Source organism: Herpailurus yagouaroundi, unplaced genomic scaffold (genome assembly GCF_014898765.1).
Source record: "Herpailurus yagouaroundi ecotype Mexico unplaced genomic scaffold, PumYag 139, whole genome shotgun sequence".
Taxonomy (NCBI): domain Eukaryota; kingdom Metazoa; phylum Chordata; class Mammalia; order Carnivora; family Felidae; genus Herpailurus; species Herpailurus yagouaroundi.
In genome coordinates this window covers 19429859-19446574 of record NW_024412394.1, presented here as the reverse complement: position 1 = coordinate 19446574, position 16716 = coordinate 19429859, and the positions used below count along the sequence as shown (strand labels likewise).

At 42.5% G+C, this 16716-nt stretch overlaps 1 protein-coding gene across 1 annotated transcript in view; it reads left to right on the top strand.

Annotated features, from left to right (window-relative positions):
- Nucleotides 1-6337: 6337 nt before the first annotated feature.
- Nucleotides 6338-16716, top strand: part of GCLC (glutamate-cysteine ligase catalytic subunit) — a 50884-nt gene continuing 40505 nt past the window's right edge. Inside the window, exon 1 of the mRNA XM_040473778.1 lies at nt 6338-6961. Within this exon, the coding sequence (XP_040329712.1) occupies nt 6812-6961 (150 nt within the window). The 5' untranslated portion in view covers nt 6338-6811. The remainder of the gene's footprint in view (nt 6962-16716) is intronic.

Here is a 16716-nt window from a genome sequence, read left to right as displayed (position 1 = left end):
CAGAGCTTCTAAGACCTAATGAGTTTTTATTCTTTAAAACTGAATTTTTAAAAAATGTAAGCAGGGCACTAAGAACTCTGCAGTTTAATATTAATATTGGTGGGGCATCTGTGTGGCTCTGTTGGTTAAGCATCTGACTTCGGCTGAGGTCGTGATCTCATGGTTTGTGAGTTCAAGCCCCACACAGAGCTCTGCTGTGACAGCACCAGGCCTGCTTTGGATTCTCTCTCTCTCCCTCTCTGCCACCTTCCTGTTCATGGGCATGCACATGTGCATGTTTCTGTCTCTCTCTCTCACAAATAAACATTAAAAAAATTTAATATTGATATTGATATATTACTGGTCTCACATGGACAAGAACTAAGACTAGGAGAGTAGACCAGGGCTAGATCAGGAAGTGGCCACAAGGAAAAGAGAAACAAGATAAAGAAGTGGCCTTACTCCCTCTTATCATGGGCCCCATCAACACACTGGAGACTAGTGGTATATTCAATAGCTACATATAAACATTTATTTATTTTTGAGAAACAGTGTGAGTGGATGAGGGGCAGAGAGAGAAGACACAGAATCCGAAAGTAGGTTCCATGCTCTGTCATTACAGAGCCCGATCGATGTGGGGCTCGAACCCACAAACCGTGAGATCATGACCTGAGCTGCTTAACCAACCGAGCCACCCAGGTGCCCGTCACAAATGTTTAAAGAAAGGCACCCATGTAATATTTAGAGTTAATCCTAATACATGTAGACCAAGGTTTCTCAACCTTCACACTGTTGACATTTTGAGTTGAATAGTTCTTTGTGTGGGGCTCTCCCGTGCATTGTAGGATAGGCAGTTTTTCGATGAGTTGATTTTTCCCTTCAAAATAACTATTAAATAACTAAGCACTAAAATAAGCAGCAGCAGGGGGTATCGTTTGTGAAAAATACCTCCCGGAAGTACAATTATGTTATTCCTTTGTTTTTGTTTTTGCTTTTTGGACATGTCTTATTGAAGCAAAATTGCTTGGTATCCAGTATAGTTGCCTTTCCACGTAGGTGTAATTATGATTGGCACTTTTTCACATTTCATCATCCACAAATTGCTGTGTGCCAAAGGTCAATTATTTGGTGTTATCTAATCTAGAATGAAGCTTACATCTATGTGAATAAAGGTGAGTGCAATGGGAAGAAAAAATAGGAATCTTCAAAAACATAAATACATGCCTTAAAGACCTTACTCATATTTGACAGTGGGCCTCCTTTGACAATAATAATTACCCATGCCAGCCACTGTGAAAGTTTATACCACATGTGACAAGTACGGTTTTTTAGTTTTGTTTTCAAATGCAAGGTCACCTAATGTAGAACAATAGCTAGAAAAGTTGGAATAAAAACAATTGGATAACATCACCTGTCTCCAATTTTAGGATGAAGGAAATGGACTTCCAGGAAGGGATTAGCCTATTGCTTTCTCCTTTTCATCTTCCTGGATCATCCCTCAGTACCAATTGCTCAAATTGTCTTTTACATTCGTCACTTAAAGCTAACTACCTGAGATCAGATGCCAGTGAGATTTGCTTTAAATTAATGGGAGGGGGTGAATACCTGAGATGAGATTAGCTATGTGGTGATACTGAAGATGGGTAATAGGTACATTACACTATGTCCTCTGTACTTTTCTGCTTGCTCGGAAATGTCTGCAATAAAAAATTGTGTTTCTTTAACCATACTCCAGTGAAGAGAGTGAATCTACTAGGCTGAGCTATTACCTTCCCTGTCCCAACACATCAATCTTGGCCTCCTTATCTGCTTCCCTAGCATCTGATAAGATCGTGATACTGTTATGAAAAACCTCACCATTTCACATGTGTCCCGGATTCCATCATGTCTCCTGAGAGATCTTCTAAAGGCATCCTCTCTCATTCCCACATCTTTAATCTCACCCCATTGACTCCTATCCATCTTCTTTACACTCAAGCTTCCTCATCTTAATATAGGCCTCACTTGAGGGAGCAAACCTTTTGTGACTATATGAAAATAAGCACATTTTTATTTTTGAAAACTCCATATGAACTAAAAGTCGGCTTTAAAAATCAAGTTGACGGTGGTTCAGTGTTTTGTCGACTTAGAATGACAGTAACATATCTCAGCAACATGTGTTAGAAATACTACACAATACAAAAAAAAAATTGCACTTTTTCAACTAACTTAGTGGTATTGACATCAGAGAATGTTTAGGCTGGGAGAGAAACCTCAGGTGAAGAAGGAAGTGTCCCTGATGATAACAAACACAACTTTGCTTAGAAGGACTGGGCACGCTCCCCTGAGCCAGGGTGAAGACCACAGTCTTTTGGGCACTGCTCTTCTGTGATAAAGCCCTGGGGTATTTCTTCAACGTAGTCAAATTCTAAGTACAATGAGATGGTAGGGAAAAAATGCTTTATGCATCTTTTGCATTTTGTACTGTATGCACTTGAGTTGAGAAACAGCTAGTTGTTTCTACCAATAATTAAAACACAAAGCAAGAAAATCTTAAAACACCTCACCGTCAGAACAGAGGTTTTTGTGGGGAAAGGGAATGTCAGAGGAGAGGAGGGCTTAGCGGAGGTGGCATCAAGAAGACAGGAGCCCCACAGAAGGAGGCCTTCAGCTCCACTCAGACGATGAGTTGTAGTAGAAAGTGCACTGTAGTTCAGATCCCTGAGTAGCCACTACCTGTTAGTATTACTGGATCTCAGTTGCCTTATCTATAAAACATGGCAACAACCAGGATTGTTCCATGGATTCTAGATCAAAGTGCTCGGCATAAGCAGGTGCACCATGAAGAGTAAATTACTGCGACCACTGGGATACCATCTAGAGGACGTTCAAGCCAGAGCAGTAAGGGCTGGGGCGGGTGACTGCACAGCGGCCTGAACCTGCAAATTTCTCCCTTAGAGACCCTTAGGCACAAGTCCCTCTGCTTTCCTCGTTTGATCTTTGGGCGGTCAGCTCCAGGCTATCATCGGAGCTGCTGACTCAGGGAAAATTGGAACTGGCATGACCACAGGGAAATAGATTTTTTTCCTCCGTATTCAAGAGGCCCGAAAACCAATGAGTCTGAAATGGCTGCTGCAACACTTAGGAGCAGCAGCCGGGTGTGGGGGATGGGAGAGTGTCAGGAGTGGAGGGCCGAAACTTTGCCCCAAGCAGCATCCCCGGCAGTGACCTCTAGCACAGAACAGGCACAAAGTGCTGAGTCACGGGGAGGCGGCACCGCGCGCCTGGAGGCGGGCCCGGCGCAGTCACGTGGCGAGGGCTGTATCACAACAACGACGCGGCGTGCAGCGCCGGCCGCCCGCGCCGCTTCCTCCCGCTATCGAGCCGCCCTCCGAGCATGCTCAGCTCGGCCGCGCGGTTGCTCCGGGTCCCCAGCTTCACTGCTCCGTGGTCCGAGTTTTCCAGGCGTCCCTGGAGGCGGTGCTTGCGACTGTCGGGGCTAGGAGGCGTGAAAGGTGAAAGCGTCGTCTTGATCGCCAGTAGCAACGGTTGGTCAGAGCCTACTGAGTCCGGCTTTTTTTTCCGCGGAAGATGTGACCGGGAATCCGCTTTGAGCAAGGCCTGAAGAAGAGCTGACTCTGCAGTCTATGGGCACCGTTTCCCGTTAGTGGTCATTAAAGCCCTGAACGATCTGCCTGGGGCTAGTCGCTGAAAACCTACTCGTAGAAGTACCGAAGAAGTAAACCTAAAAATGAAAAACACTGTCAAATAGAGGGGATTGACTGTTGACTGTAATTCCGTTGATCTGTGCTGGGGATTTTTTTCTCCTTGTAACAGCAATTGATTAAGGCACTGTGGCGGCCACAGTTTACATTTGACATAACTGCCAAATAGTACCATCATGCTGCACCCCATTTGGGATTGTCCTGAGCCCAGGGGCTCTCGGGGGTGCTTGTTTAGAATTCGAATAAGAGAGGCCCCCTTCTGTGTCACCCGGAACCTGGGACTGAGTGACTCAAATTACAGCGCTCTCACTACATGCAGTGCTACCTAGAATTTTGGCTAGACTTCAACTTAAATCTCTTACTGAACCCCCCCCCCATACCTGTTTGTTCGTTAAAATGAAACTGACACTCTCCCAAGAGTCCAGCTTCAGGTATTGTGAGGAAATGCAGCAGGTGTAGGAGAAGAGTGCTTTGCAAAGCGTAAATGTCTACAACTGTGCTGTTTCAATTAAGTGGAATGCGAGTCACAAAGGTAATCTTAAATTTCCCATTAACCACCTTTAAAAACGGAAAAGAAACAGGTGAATTAATTTAAGCACATACTGTATCTTAACATATCCAAAATACTGTTAGGGCAACATGTAATTGATATAAAATTATTAATGAGGTGTCTACATGCTTATTTTTGTACGGTCTTTGAATCTGGTATGTGTATTACACTCACAGTAGGTCTCTTAGGCCACTAAGATTTCAATGGAAATACTTGATCTGTATTTCCATTTTATAAAATTAACAGGCGAAAAAGTAAATTCATATTCCCAACCTGCTCCAAATTTATGTAAAATTTTTCCAGTAACCAAATGGAATTTCAAGTTTGAAATGTACATTTCAGTGGATTAAAATAAAGCTAAAATTAGTTTTACAAATTAGCCATTCCTCAGATGCTCGGTAGCCACATGTAGCTGATGGCTATTGTATTGAACAATGCAGGCCCATGCAAATGCTAGATTTTGAGAATAAAAAATGATCTTTTAGATGTCTCACTTGCATGTGAAACATGAGCAACACTGCTCTCCTAGATCCCCACACTACCTGCCTTCCTTAGGAAGTAAGATACAGAGGAAGCACTTTTCTAGAATCGAAGATATAAAAGGCATAAATTAACTTTATCCCAGAGGAAGTCAGTGTAGAGATACTTTTAAAATTATTCTATCATAATGTAGAACTAGAGACATGTACAAATGCAACCAAATTAAGGAGAGGAATAACTGGGACTGAGCAGATAAACAGGAATGTGTCAGGTGGAGATTTCCAAGCAGAAAAGTCAGTGGAAAGCCAGGACCAAACAAGCCTGGTGATGTTGGTGCAGAGGGTACAAAGAAGAGTGGATGCAGCAGCTGAGGTCGAGTTGGCTGTGAACAAATTAGAATGAAGCTTGGTTTTTATCCTTGCTATGTGCTGGGGATTGAAACCTCTCCTGAGCTTCAAACACCCCCACAAATCCACGCCCCCCACACATACACACACTCCACTGTAGGATTATAACCAAACCTTGGGTTTCCATGTCCCCAAGCCGTAAGAGGGGCACATCCAATAGGAAGGGTGTGGGAGAAGGGACTTCTGTCATATAGCCTCTCAGTAGTTAGTTAATAAGTGCTTAAGAAATGTTAACTTTGTAGTTCATGGAATACACTTTTGGCCTCATGTGTGTGATCTAGTTGCTGTCACTTTCTCCCTCGCTGACACATCAGCACTCTGTCAACACATATTTATTGAACAATAACTTGGGGCTGAGATACCGCCTTCCTTCTCTTTCCCACCAGGATAGGGTCAACCCCAGCTGCTTCTAAAATCCTCTACTCTTTTGTAAGCTCACATGAACATCATTTTAGTCACATAATGGATGAATATTAGGTTTGGATGAGGGATATGCTTTTGGAGAAGATTCCTTCAATAAATCCATCTGTAGATGTTGACAAAGTCCCTTTTGTTGCAATGAATGGTGTCTGTGCAAAGAATATAGGTCAAATAATTACAGAATACAGAAATACTTGTCATATATATACATATGGTATAAATACACAAGCTTGTATTTCTCTTAATAACCAGGTAATGTATTGGTCATCAACTCTATGCACGTCTGCATCGTGCACACTCTTACAACATAAAAGATAGAATTAATGTAAGTTTACACGGGTGTAGAAATAACTTGCCCAAGGTCCCACAGTCAATAAATAGTGGAAACGAGAATTGAACAGGTGTTTTATCTGACTACCAAGCTACAGAGTCATTACCATACCTGGCTGCCCTCACCTGTTTTTTTATAAGTGTGAGGGCTTTTCTCACCTCACAGAGAATATAGAGTGTTGTTCATTAATTCAAATGATCACATTTCTTCTCCAACACAAAGTTTATCTCTTTGGATTAGAGAAATCGAGTTTCCACACATTTCCTTTGCTTAGAGGGGCGAATCTCACTCTCCCTGTCCCGGGTGAGCTCCTCCCTCTCGACTCCGCCCCAACCACGCCTGCGCACGCCTCCTCCTCAGCCTCCTCAGTGTTTCTTTGGGCGCTTGGCCACGCTTCCTCTTCTGCACCGCCTTCTTTCCCCGCCCCTCGCCCGTAGTCTATAAAATCCGGAGCTACGGATCGCGCCTCGGAGCGGCGAGCGAGCAGATAGGAAGACTGGGCATGCTCGGTGGCGGCGCAGGTCTTGGTCACAAGTAGGAAGAAGCCAGTGCACGACACTGGCAAAGAGAAGCGGGAGCCGCTGCCGCACCGCGGCGGTGGGGTCTGTCGCCACCGCCTGGGAGCAGGAGCGGGGCGGGAGCCGGAGCTGGCGAGGCCGCCTGGCCGAGAGCCGCCCAGTCTGCCCTCCTGCCCTCTGCCTCTGTGCCCGTGCGGTGCGCCGGACCCCTGAGTCGGTCACCTGGGCGGCAAGGACCCGCGCGGGGGAGCGGGAGAGGAGCGGACCCTCCCTCTCTCCGCCGGCTGCGGCACGAGGGCGCCCCCGCGGGGCGGAGCAGCTGCTGCCTCCGGCGTCTTGTGCGGGCAGCTGAGTGTCCGTCTCGCGCCCAGCGCCCCGAGCGAGCGGCAGCCGTCAGCCCCGAGAAGGAGGAGGGGGCAGCCATGGGGCTGCTGTCCCAGGGCTCGCCGCTGAGCTGGGAGGAGACCAAGCGCCACGCCGACCACGTGCGGCGGCACGGGATCCTCCAGTTCCTGCACATCTACCACGCCGTCAAGGACCGGCACAAGGACGTGCTCAAGTGGGGCGACGAGGTGAGCGCCCAAGGCCTCCGCCCCCGCCTGGCGCCCCTGTCAGGCCACCCCGCGCCTCCTTTGTTCTGCGAGGCGCGCCCCGGGGCCCCACGGTGGTCCGTGTCATCCGGTGTGCCTCTAGGGCCCTCGGACGAGCTGTCCCTGCCCTCGCCTGGCGCGCGTCCGGGGTGTAGGGCCCTGCCTGAGCCTTCTCACCAGACTTCTCCATCCCATTCATTCATTCTTAACGGGTTTCCCCCTTTATTCAAAAAAACGGGGTAGGCGCTGGGAGGGCGCGAGCTTGAGCAGGTGTGACATTTGGTGCTTCTAGGAGTTCTCAGTCTGATACATGTGCCGGCCGCGTTTCGAGATCTATCGCCCCGTGTAAAAATGGGTTTTTGTGATCAGTGAGAGAGGCACAAAGTTGTCCTAGAAGGCCCATTGCTGCTAGGAGTCAGGTTTTAAGGATGTCCGCTTCTGCCCCATCTCATGCAGATTACGTTTTAAACCTCCCAACTTCTCATCAGTCACCTCGCACCCTCTTCACCCTCCTCCCTCTTCTGCTGCACCACCTCTGTAGAAATTAAGGCTCGGTTTTCCTAAAGGGAAGGAAACTTCCTTGTCCTGTTTAATTCTAAATGGGAATTCTTGAAGCTTCACAGTTGGGATTTGTTAGTGGTTTTCCGTGGCCTGGATCCAATGTCTAAACTTTACAAATCAATGCTTCAACATGTGTTCTGCCTAGAGGTGAAATGTTTTTGTATTCTCAGTATGTTGAACCATCGTTTATGGGAAAGATCTGGAAAGCATTGCCCCTTTGGATTTAGTTTTTTTTCTGCCAAAGCGTTTTGCGCTCTCCCTTCCGTTTTTGAAAGTCGCATGTAGATACAATTCAAATAATTAAATGCTTTTTTTGAAAAGTGCGTCTGTTTTTACCATCTGTCTTCCATGGCTTGCTTAGGTGTAAGCTTATCTTTAGTCCATGTTATTACTCTTGACCTAAGCGTCAAGGTGCTGGTACGCCAATGCAGAATCTCTGTGTCTCCTTGCAAAACTAGTTTGTCTGTTTCTAAGATTGGAAGATAATTCTGCTTTTTTACAGTTGAAGGAATTGTGCTGTTTTAAGTTAGAAAAGTATAATGATCAGTCATTCACATTTCTACTAGAAGGGGTTTGTCATACTTGGGACAGAAAAGGAGTGTACAGGATTGTGTTTGCTGGTAATTCTTCAGTTTTATTCTGAAGTTCTTTGTTTCTTCACGGCATCTGATATTATACATGTTCATTTGTATATTGTGGGCATTTTACGATCTATCCTCTATTCTCCAGCCCCCTTGAAAATTCTGCTTCAATCATGTGTCTGGGCAGAGTATAGGGTTTTTAGGAAGAGTAAAATTCCTACCCTCAAGTTTTGACAATCAAGTTAGAAATAGGCAGCCTGATGTAAGGAGAAGAAGTGAGATGGTGAAGACTGCTCAGATGGTTAAGGTGGGTGGGGAACCCCACTCTTCTCCTGAAATAGCACTTAAGTGAAACCTTAGTTCCCTGAAGTTGGTTCTCTCTTACATCCTTGACCTCTGGTATTGCAGGCACGAATTCTCCATTGTGGTATCTCTGTTTGGGCAGATAGAGAAGGTGATATTTTGAACGGGGGCGGGGAGGAGTCTCATGCCTAAATATTTGCTGTTGCTTCCTTCTAGTATCATGTCAAAGTAATTACTCATTTATGTTACAGAACATTACTACTTAAAAAAAATTTTTTTTAATGTTTATTTTTTTTTATTTTCTTTTCAACGTTTTTTATTTATTTTTGGGACAGAGAGAGACAGAGCATGAACGGGGGAGGGGCAGAGAGAGAGGGAGACACAGAATCGGAAACAGGCTCCAGGCTCCGAGCCATCAGCCCAGAGCCCGACGCGGGGCTCGAACTCACGGACCGCGAGATCGTGACCTGGCTGAAGTCGGACGCTTAACCGACTGCGCCACCCAGGCGCCCCTTTAATGTTTATTTTTGAGAGAGAGCACGACAGAGTGCCAGCTGGGGAGTGACTGAGAGAGAGGGAGACACACAGTCTGAAGCAGGCTCTAGGCTCCAGGCTCCCAGCTGTCAGCACAGAGCCTGATGCAGGGCTTGAACTCAGGAACTGTGAGATCACGGCCTGAGCCAGAAGCTTAACTTACCACCCAGGCGCCCCAAAACGTTACTATTACATGCAGGTCATGATCCATTAGTGGGTTGAGAAATAAATTTGGATTTCCCTAGATTTGTTTTCTTCTCTTCAGAACTTAAAAAAAAGAAAAAAAGAAATGGAGTAAGATGAAGAGTACCAATTACCACAAACAGTATTAGGTCAAACTTTTGGGTTATTGGAGAGCATGTTGAGCAGGTATGTATTGAGTCACATGTAAATTATTTCTTAGTATGGTGGCCACTTAAGGAGTTTGAAAACCATACTGTCCTATTTATCACAGGAGGCTTCCTTGATGAGACGAGCCTTTGAAAAGAGCAGGAGAGCAGTCATCCACTCCAGTGTTAGCAGTATTCCTTGCCCAGAGGGACTCACAGACCACATCCACCAAGTGAAGTCTGCAGGCAGGGTCAGACAGCAAGCAAGCCTGTTTGTATGCAGAAGCCTTGGGAATTAACAGAAACAGGCTGGGCAGATAAAAGTAGAGAAGGGTGTGGTGGGTGGTATGGCCCTGGAGATGAAGGATGGCCTTGCCAGACAGAAAGTGGTGTTTGAGATGTGATATTTGGACTGTGTTGGTGTGATACCAAATTACTGCTCTTACTGGGAAATTTTGGTGTTGTACTCATAAGTCCTCTTCTCCACCCCACCCCCTCCAAAAAAAAAAAAAAGCCTTCAAACCGTGGTTAGAAGGAGACCCTGCTGCTTTTGGAAATGCTCAGCCCTAGTTACTAAGACAGTATTTACACCTGACAATGTTTATCAGAAGGAACCCTGGAGTTGTAGTTTCCTTATGTTGTAGTCCAAGGCCTGCCAAACTGCCTGTGTGATGGTGAGCCTCAGTTTCCTCTTTTGGAAAATGACAGGGTTGGAATCTCCCTTCTAACTTCTATAGTTTGAGTATAATTTGAATAAGATTTTTAAAAAGCAACGTACATAATTTCAAACCAGAATGTTATTCTTTGAAATTCACCTGGAGATAGATAATCTTCAGGCTGTTGAGGAAGGAGAAGGCTGCCACCAGCCGCTGGGATAAAAATGGGTCGCACTGTAAAGGTGTGTGTATGCTGGCTTTTTGGAACTCCAAAGTATTCTCCTGTGACAACGTTATGCATGAGTAGATTCCCAGATCAGCTTACAGATGCATGTTTCACCTTTGGTTTAACCGGTCCTAACCCTAGCCACCATTTATTCTGTTTCTGTAGGAGATAGACGTTCTAACTCCTGGGTACCAGGAAAACACTTCATTTTGCCCCAGGATGGGGGCTTTGGGGGAGAGGTAAGATGGATGTTCCTGGGTGCTCTCCTGCCTGCTAAGCATTCTATGTATGCAAAAAAGAAAGCCCTTCCCTTTTCACAGCTGACACACAACTTTTCAGGTACAGTTTTTGTTTATAACCAGAGTGTACTCATTAAAAGACCAACTTAGGAATTGTATGCCGCAAACATGGCACCAAATACAACTTTTGATTTTTTCCTAATCACTCTCATGTTAGTTACCTTCCTGGCCTTTCTGCTACTTAATAATGGCAGAGGCATTATCAGAGTTGAAATCTGTCTGACTCCAGGTCCATTTCTTAAACACGTTATACCAGGTTTTGGATTATTTACGATGTATGAGATTTCATCAAATCTCCTTTTACACAGTTCACACTACAGGTTGTAAAGGTGTCAGGAAACAACATTTGAAAGCAAACGTTTAATTTTTCTAATTTTTTTTAACCCAGTGTAGTGGCTGTCAAAGTTAAGAAGGTAATTGTCCTGTAGTTTGCAGAAAAGTGCATGTGATCTTAGGAAAATATAATATGCCTTTAATACTTGAGTGTGTTCTTTGCATAAAGCCAGTAAAACTGAGGTGGGGTATATTCAGTGCTGATAGGTCATCCATTGACTTTGAACTACAAATTTGCTTGTGTAGGGTAAGAATGCTTAAATGACTATTTAGAAAATGCATAGCTTGCTGATTAATAAGCTTATGATCCTGTAAGAAAAGTAACATAAGCCTGAGCTATAAATCTAGAATGGATAAAAGCAGCCATTTGAGTGTAAATGAATGTGAAGCTTGGACAGATTGCTTAATCTCAACCTCAGTTTTATTATCTATAAAATAGGGATGATAATACCTCATAGGGTTATTAAGATTAAATAGGATAATGTTGATGAAATGGTGTACAAGGAAGTGCCTAACTTACTAAACAAAGACTCATAAATGGTAACTTAAAATGTTTACTTGGAAGATGTTTTATTTTTTTTAATGTTTGAATGAGAGTGTGTGAGCAAGAGCGTGAGTGGCAGAGGGGCAGAGAGGGAGAGAGAAGAGAGAATTGGAGGCAGGCTCCATGCAGTCAGTGCAGAGTGACACAACAGTGAGATCATGACCTGAGTGGAGATCAAGAGCCAGTCACTTAACCAACTGAGCTACCCAGGTGCCCCTACTTGGAAGTTTTAAAATATCTGCTATATCTCATCTAAATACTCACGGTCAAACTGATTCTCAGCTATAGAGAACAAACTGAGGGTTACTGGAGGGGAGGTGGACAGGGGGTAGATCAATAGGTGATGGCTATTAGGGCAATTGTGATGGGCACTGAGTATTGTATGTAAGTGATGAATCCCTAAATTCTACAACTAAAAGTAATATTACACTGTATGGTAACTAGCTGGAATTTAAATACAAACTTGAAGAAAATAAATAGCCATAGTCATTGGGGAATGAGGTATTCCCTGTATGTAGGGTTTATTTTTAAACTAACAAACTTACATTTGTTTATTCAGATATATATTTCATTAGCTGAGTTATTTTTGATGGTATTGATGGTAATTATAGTATTTCTAAATTGCTTTTAACAATCTAAATTGTCTTAAAAATACATTACTAGACACTGACTAGAATTAGATATTGAGCACAACTATTTCTTGATAGTCATTGTCAAGATTCAGGTTTCTTACATAGGTCATTGAGTGTTTTGTGACCTATAAAGCCAAGTTGTTTTATCTTTCTGTCTCTGCTGTCACTGTGTACATTGTTTTACAGCATTTATTCATATGTCTAAAGCACAGTGGTGAAATCAAGGAAAAAATGGATTTGTGCTTCTGAACATTTTATATACTCCAAGCATCTGAATGTGTTGTTAAATTTAGAAAACTATATTTGGGGCATTATGGGTGCTGCTGGTATTGGATGGGAGCGTATTCTAATAAGCTTGCTAATCTCTGTTCATGATTGAACCAAGTTAGGTGGGTTTTTAAAAACATTTCAACACCTTTATTTAGATGTAACTGATGTACATCAAACTTCACATATTTAAAATGTACAGTTTGATAAGTTTTGATAAAGGTATACACCTGCGAAACTATCACTACAATCACAGTAACATCCATCATTCTAAAAATGTTCTTGTGCCCCTTTGTAATACCCTCCTTTCCTCCCCACTTCACAGGCAACCAATGATCTCCTTTCTGTCACCATAGTAGAATTTGCATTTCCTAAGAGTTTTATATCTAGGAAACCCTATAGCATGTACTTTTTTGGTCTGGCTTTTTAAGCTGCATATATATTTTGAGGTTCATTCCTTTTGCTGCATGTATAAGTAGTTCATCCCTTTCATTGCTGAGTAGTATTCCATCGCATGGATATACTATGATTTGTTTATCCACTGTTTGGATTGTATCCAATTTTTAGCTTTTACAAACAAAATTTATATGAACATTATGTCTTTGTACTTAATGCTTTTATCTACCTTGATTATTCCCTAGGAGTAATGTGTTTAACTTTTTAAGGAAACTATAAAACTTTAAAAACATTTTCTTTTTAATGTTTATTTTTGAGAGAAAGAGAAAGACTGTGAACAGGGAGGGGCAGAGAGAGAGAGGGAGACACAGAACCTGAAACAGGCTCCACGGTCTGAGCTGCACAGAACCCGATGAGGGACTCGAACTCATGAGCCGCGAGATCATGACCTGAGCCGAAGTTGGACGCTTAATCGACTGAGCCACTCAGGTGCCCCCTGAGTTGCTCTCTTGTTACCGAATCTGAGAATTCTTTATATATTTTGGATGTAATTCTTCCCAGATAATAGACATTACACATGTGTTCTCCCAGTCTGTTTTCATTGCCTCAAATGGTGTCTTTTGAAGAACAGAGAAGTTGTTCATTTTAATGAAGTCCAGTTTGTCCACTTGTTCTTTTATACATTTGGTGTGGTATCTAAGAAAACTTTCCTTAATCCAAGATCACAAAAGTTTGCTCCCTTATTTTCTTCTAGAAGTTTTATAATCTTAGGCTTTACATTTAGGTTTACGACCAATTTTGAATTACTTTTGTCTGTGGTATAAGGTATGGATTGTTGCTTTTGGTTGCCCCAGCACAATTTGTTGAAAAGACTATCCTTTCTCCACTGCCAGAGGTACATGGCCTTTGTGGCTTGTCTAATACCAGTTGTCTGTGTGTGTGGTTTTATTTCTGGATTCTTTGTATTTGATCTATATGTCTATCTTTATGCCTGTACTACACTCTTTTTATTGTTGTAGCTTTATAATACATTGTGAGATCAGGCAGTGTTAGCTCTCCAGCTTTGTTCTTTTCCAGCAAAGTTTGGTTTGACTCTTCTGAGCCCTTTGAACTTCTACATGAATTTTAGAACCAGTTTGGCAATTTCTACCAAAAACAAACAAACCCTCTTGGGGTTTTGACTGCAATTGGATTGAATCCATAGATCAGTTTGGGAAGAATTGACATTTTAACCATAATGAGTCTTCTGACCCAAGAACAAGTACAGCTTTAATTTCTCTCATCAGTGTTTTATAGTTTTTTTTTTTTTTAAGTTTATTTGGGGGGGGGGTGGAGAGAAAGAGGAGTAGGGGAGGGGCAGACAGAGCAGGAGAGAGAATCCCAAGTAGGCTCCCGCACTGTCCGTGCGGAGCTTGATCTCAGGACCTGAGCCAAAATCAAGAGTTGAAGGCTTAACCTGAGCCACCCAGGCGCCCCAGTATTTCGTCATTCTTAATGTACAAGTCTTGCACATCTTTTGTTAGGTTTATCATGGTTTCATATTTTTTTCCTATTGTAAATGCTATTAAGTTTCAATTTCTGATTATTGATTGCTAATATATTGAAATAAAATTGATTTTTGCATATTTATCTTATATTCTAACCTCATTTTTGAACATGTGGGATACAGTTGTAATTAATAACTGTTTTAGTGTCTTTGCTAATACTTTCATCTTTGCTATTCAAGGTTAAGTTCAGTTTTAATTCTTTTCATTCTGAATACGCTTCACTGCTTCTTTGCATGCCTGGTAATCTTTTATTGGATTCTTTACCTTGTTGGGTGCTTGTTACTTGGGTTTTCCTGAGTATTCTTAAGCTTTGTTCTTGAATATAGTTAATTTGGAGATAGGTTAATCCTTTGAGGTCCTGATTTTGTAGTTAGGCAGATCCAGAGAAGTCTCTAGTTTAGGGCTAATTCTTCTACTGAGGCAAGACCTTTATGAGCATTTGCCCCAGTGCCCCTGAATTAGAAGTTGTTCCTTTCTGGCTTGTGGGAATACAACTCTGCCCTAGCTTTGGGTACTTGCCTCATGTATGGATTGACTTACTACTGAATTCCTAAGGAGGAGCCTTCTGCTGATCCTCTGGGTTTATCTGTGCACCTCTCTTTGGCACTTTGTGTCTTTGGCACCAGTGTCTTGAAAAAGCTGCTCTTTCATATACTCTGGTTTTGGTTGTTTCAGGAGGGAAGGTAAAATTGGTTGCTTTTACTCCATCTTGAGCAGAGGTCTTTTCCTCTTTATCTTTTTTTTTTTTTTTTTTTTTTTTTTTTTTTTTAAGCTCTGCTCCTCCTTTGGAAACTTTGTTCAGAGGCTGGCTGCCCTTGTGGTTATAAAATACCTCCAGTAACCAAGATTTAGCCAACTTTTTAAAGTCAAGATTTTCTTTGCTTTTATGCTGTCATGTTCATCATTTCTCATCACTGTTCTCATCCTACAACTGGGTATTTGTTGAAAATACAGTCATTTTAAAAGTTTGCATACATTTTATGAATGGACTTTAATTTGAAGATGCAAGTCTAAGCCTTGAATCTTCCTCCAAATAACTGTGTGATATTAGGTATAGAACTTAAGTTCTTTAGACCACAAATTTCTCATCTGTAAGACTAATAAAAAAAAAGTCATATCATTTGGTTTTGAATTTCATGTTGACCTATATGTGTGTGTGTGTGTGTGTGTATAGTTTCTAATTGTATCTTTTAACAATTTGTTTCAGAATACTTTAAATTCCATACAACTTACAAAAATCAGGAAATGTGTACAAGAAATGGTAGAATTTATTTCCTTACCCTGTCACCTTTTGGGTTTTAGCATTCATCTAAGATAAAGTACTTCACTGGCTACTGACAAAATAATCTAATTATATAGTCATAGATATTAGGTTTCTAGAAATTTGTTTTTAACGTCTTAGGTGAGCCTATTTGAGCCTCACAACTTTTTTTAATTTTAGAGTGAGTGCAAGCGAGGGAGAGTGGCGGAAAGAGATACAAAATCTTAAGCAGGCTCCATACTCAGGGCACAGCCTGATGCAGGGTTGGATCCCATGACCCTGAGATCATGACCTGAGCTGAAAATCAAGATCCGGATGGACACTCAACCAGCTGAGCCACTCAGGCGCCCCACAACTTTTCTATTAAAAGCACGATGGTATTGCAAAAATGTTTTCCTCAGAAAAGCTGATACTTAAGTTTTATTTACTTATGGCAAAACACTAAAGGCTATATTTCCATGATGGATAATTTTTTTAATTTATTTAAATTCAATTTAACATAGAGTGGAGTAATGGTTTCAGGAGTAGAACCCAGTGATTCATCACTTATTTATAACACCCAGTGTTCATCCCAACAAGTGCCCTCCTAATGCCCATCACCCATTTAGCCCATCCCCCCAACCACCTCCCCTCCAGCAACCCTTAGTTTGTTCTCTGTATTTAGTCTCTTATGGTTTGCCTTCCTCTGTTCTTATCTTACTTTTCCTTCCTTCCCTATGTTCATCTATTTTTGTTTCTTAAGTTCCACATATGAGTGCAATCATATGATATTTGTCTTTCTCTGACTAATCTGTTTGGCTTAGTATAATACAGTCTAGTTCCACATGATGGATAATTTTTAAAAATTTTTTTTAATGTTCATTTTTGAGAGAGAGTGCAAGTGGGGGAGGGACAGAGAGAGAGGGAGGGAGACACAGAATCTGAAGCAAGCTCCAAGTTATGAGTTGTCAGCACAGAACCCAATGCAGGGCTGGAACCTACGAACCGCAGTATCATGACCTGAGCTGAAGTTAGATGCTTAACCGACTGAGCCACCCAGGCGCCCCTGGATAATTTTTAAATTAAGTATTTGGTGTGTACTTCCTATATATCAAAGGCTTCCTGTGTTAGGTCATGGGGTTGAAGAGACAAATCAAAAGCTCTCTGCTTTTGAACTCAAGTGGAAGGTGGGTGAACAAGGGGGAGGGAGGAGAGGAGGAGTTTGCCGTATATCTAGAGATCCTGGGGTTCTTAGGGATGGGGAGTGAACCTTTTGGTGGAACTCAAAG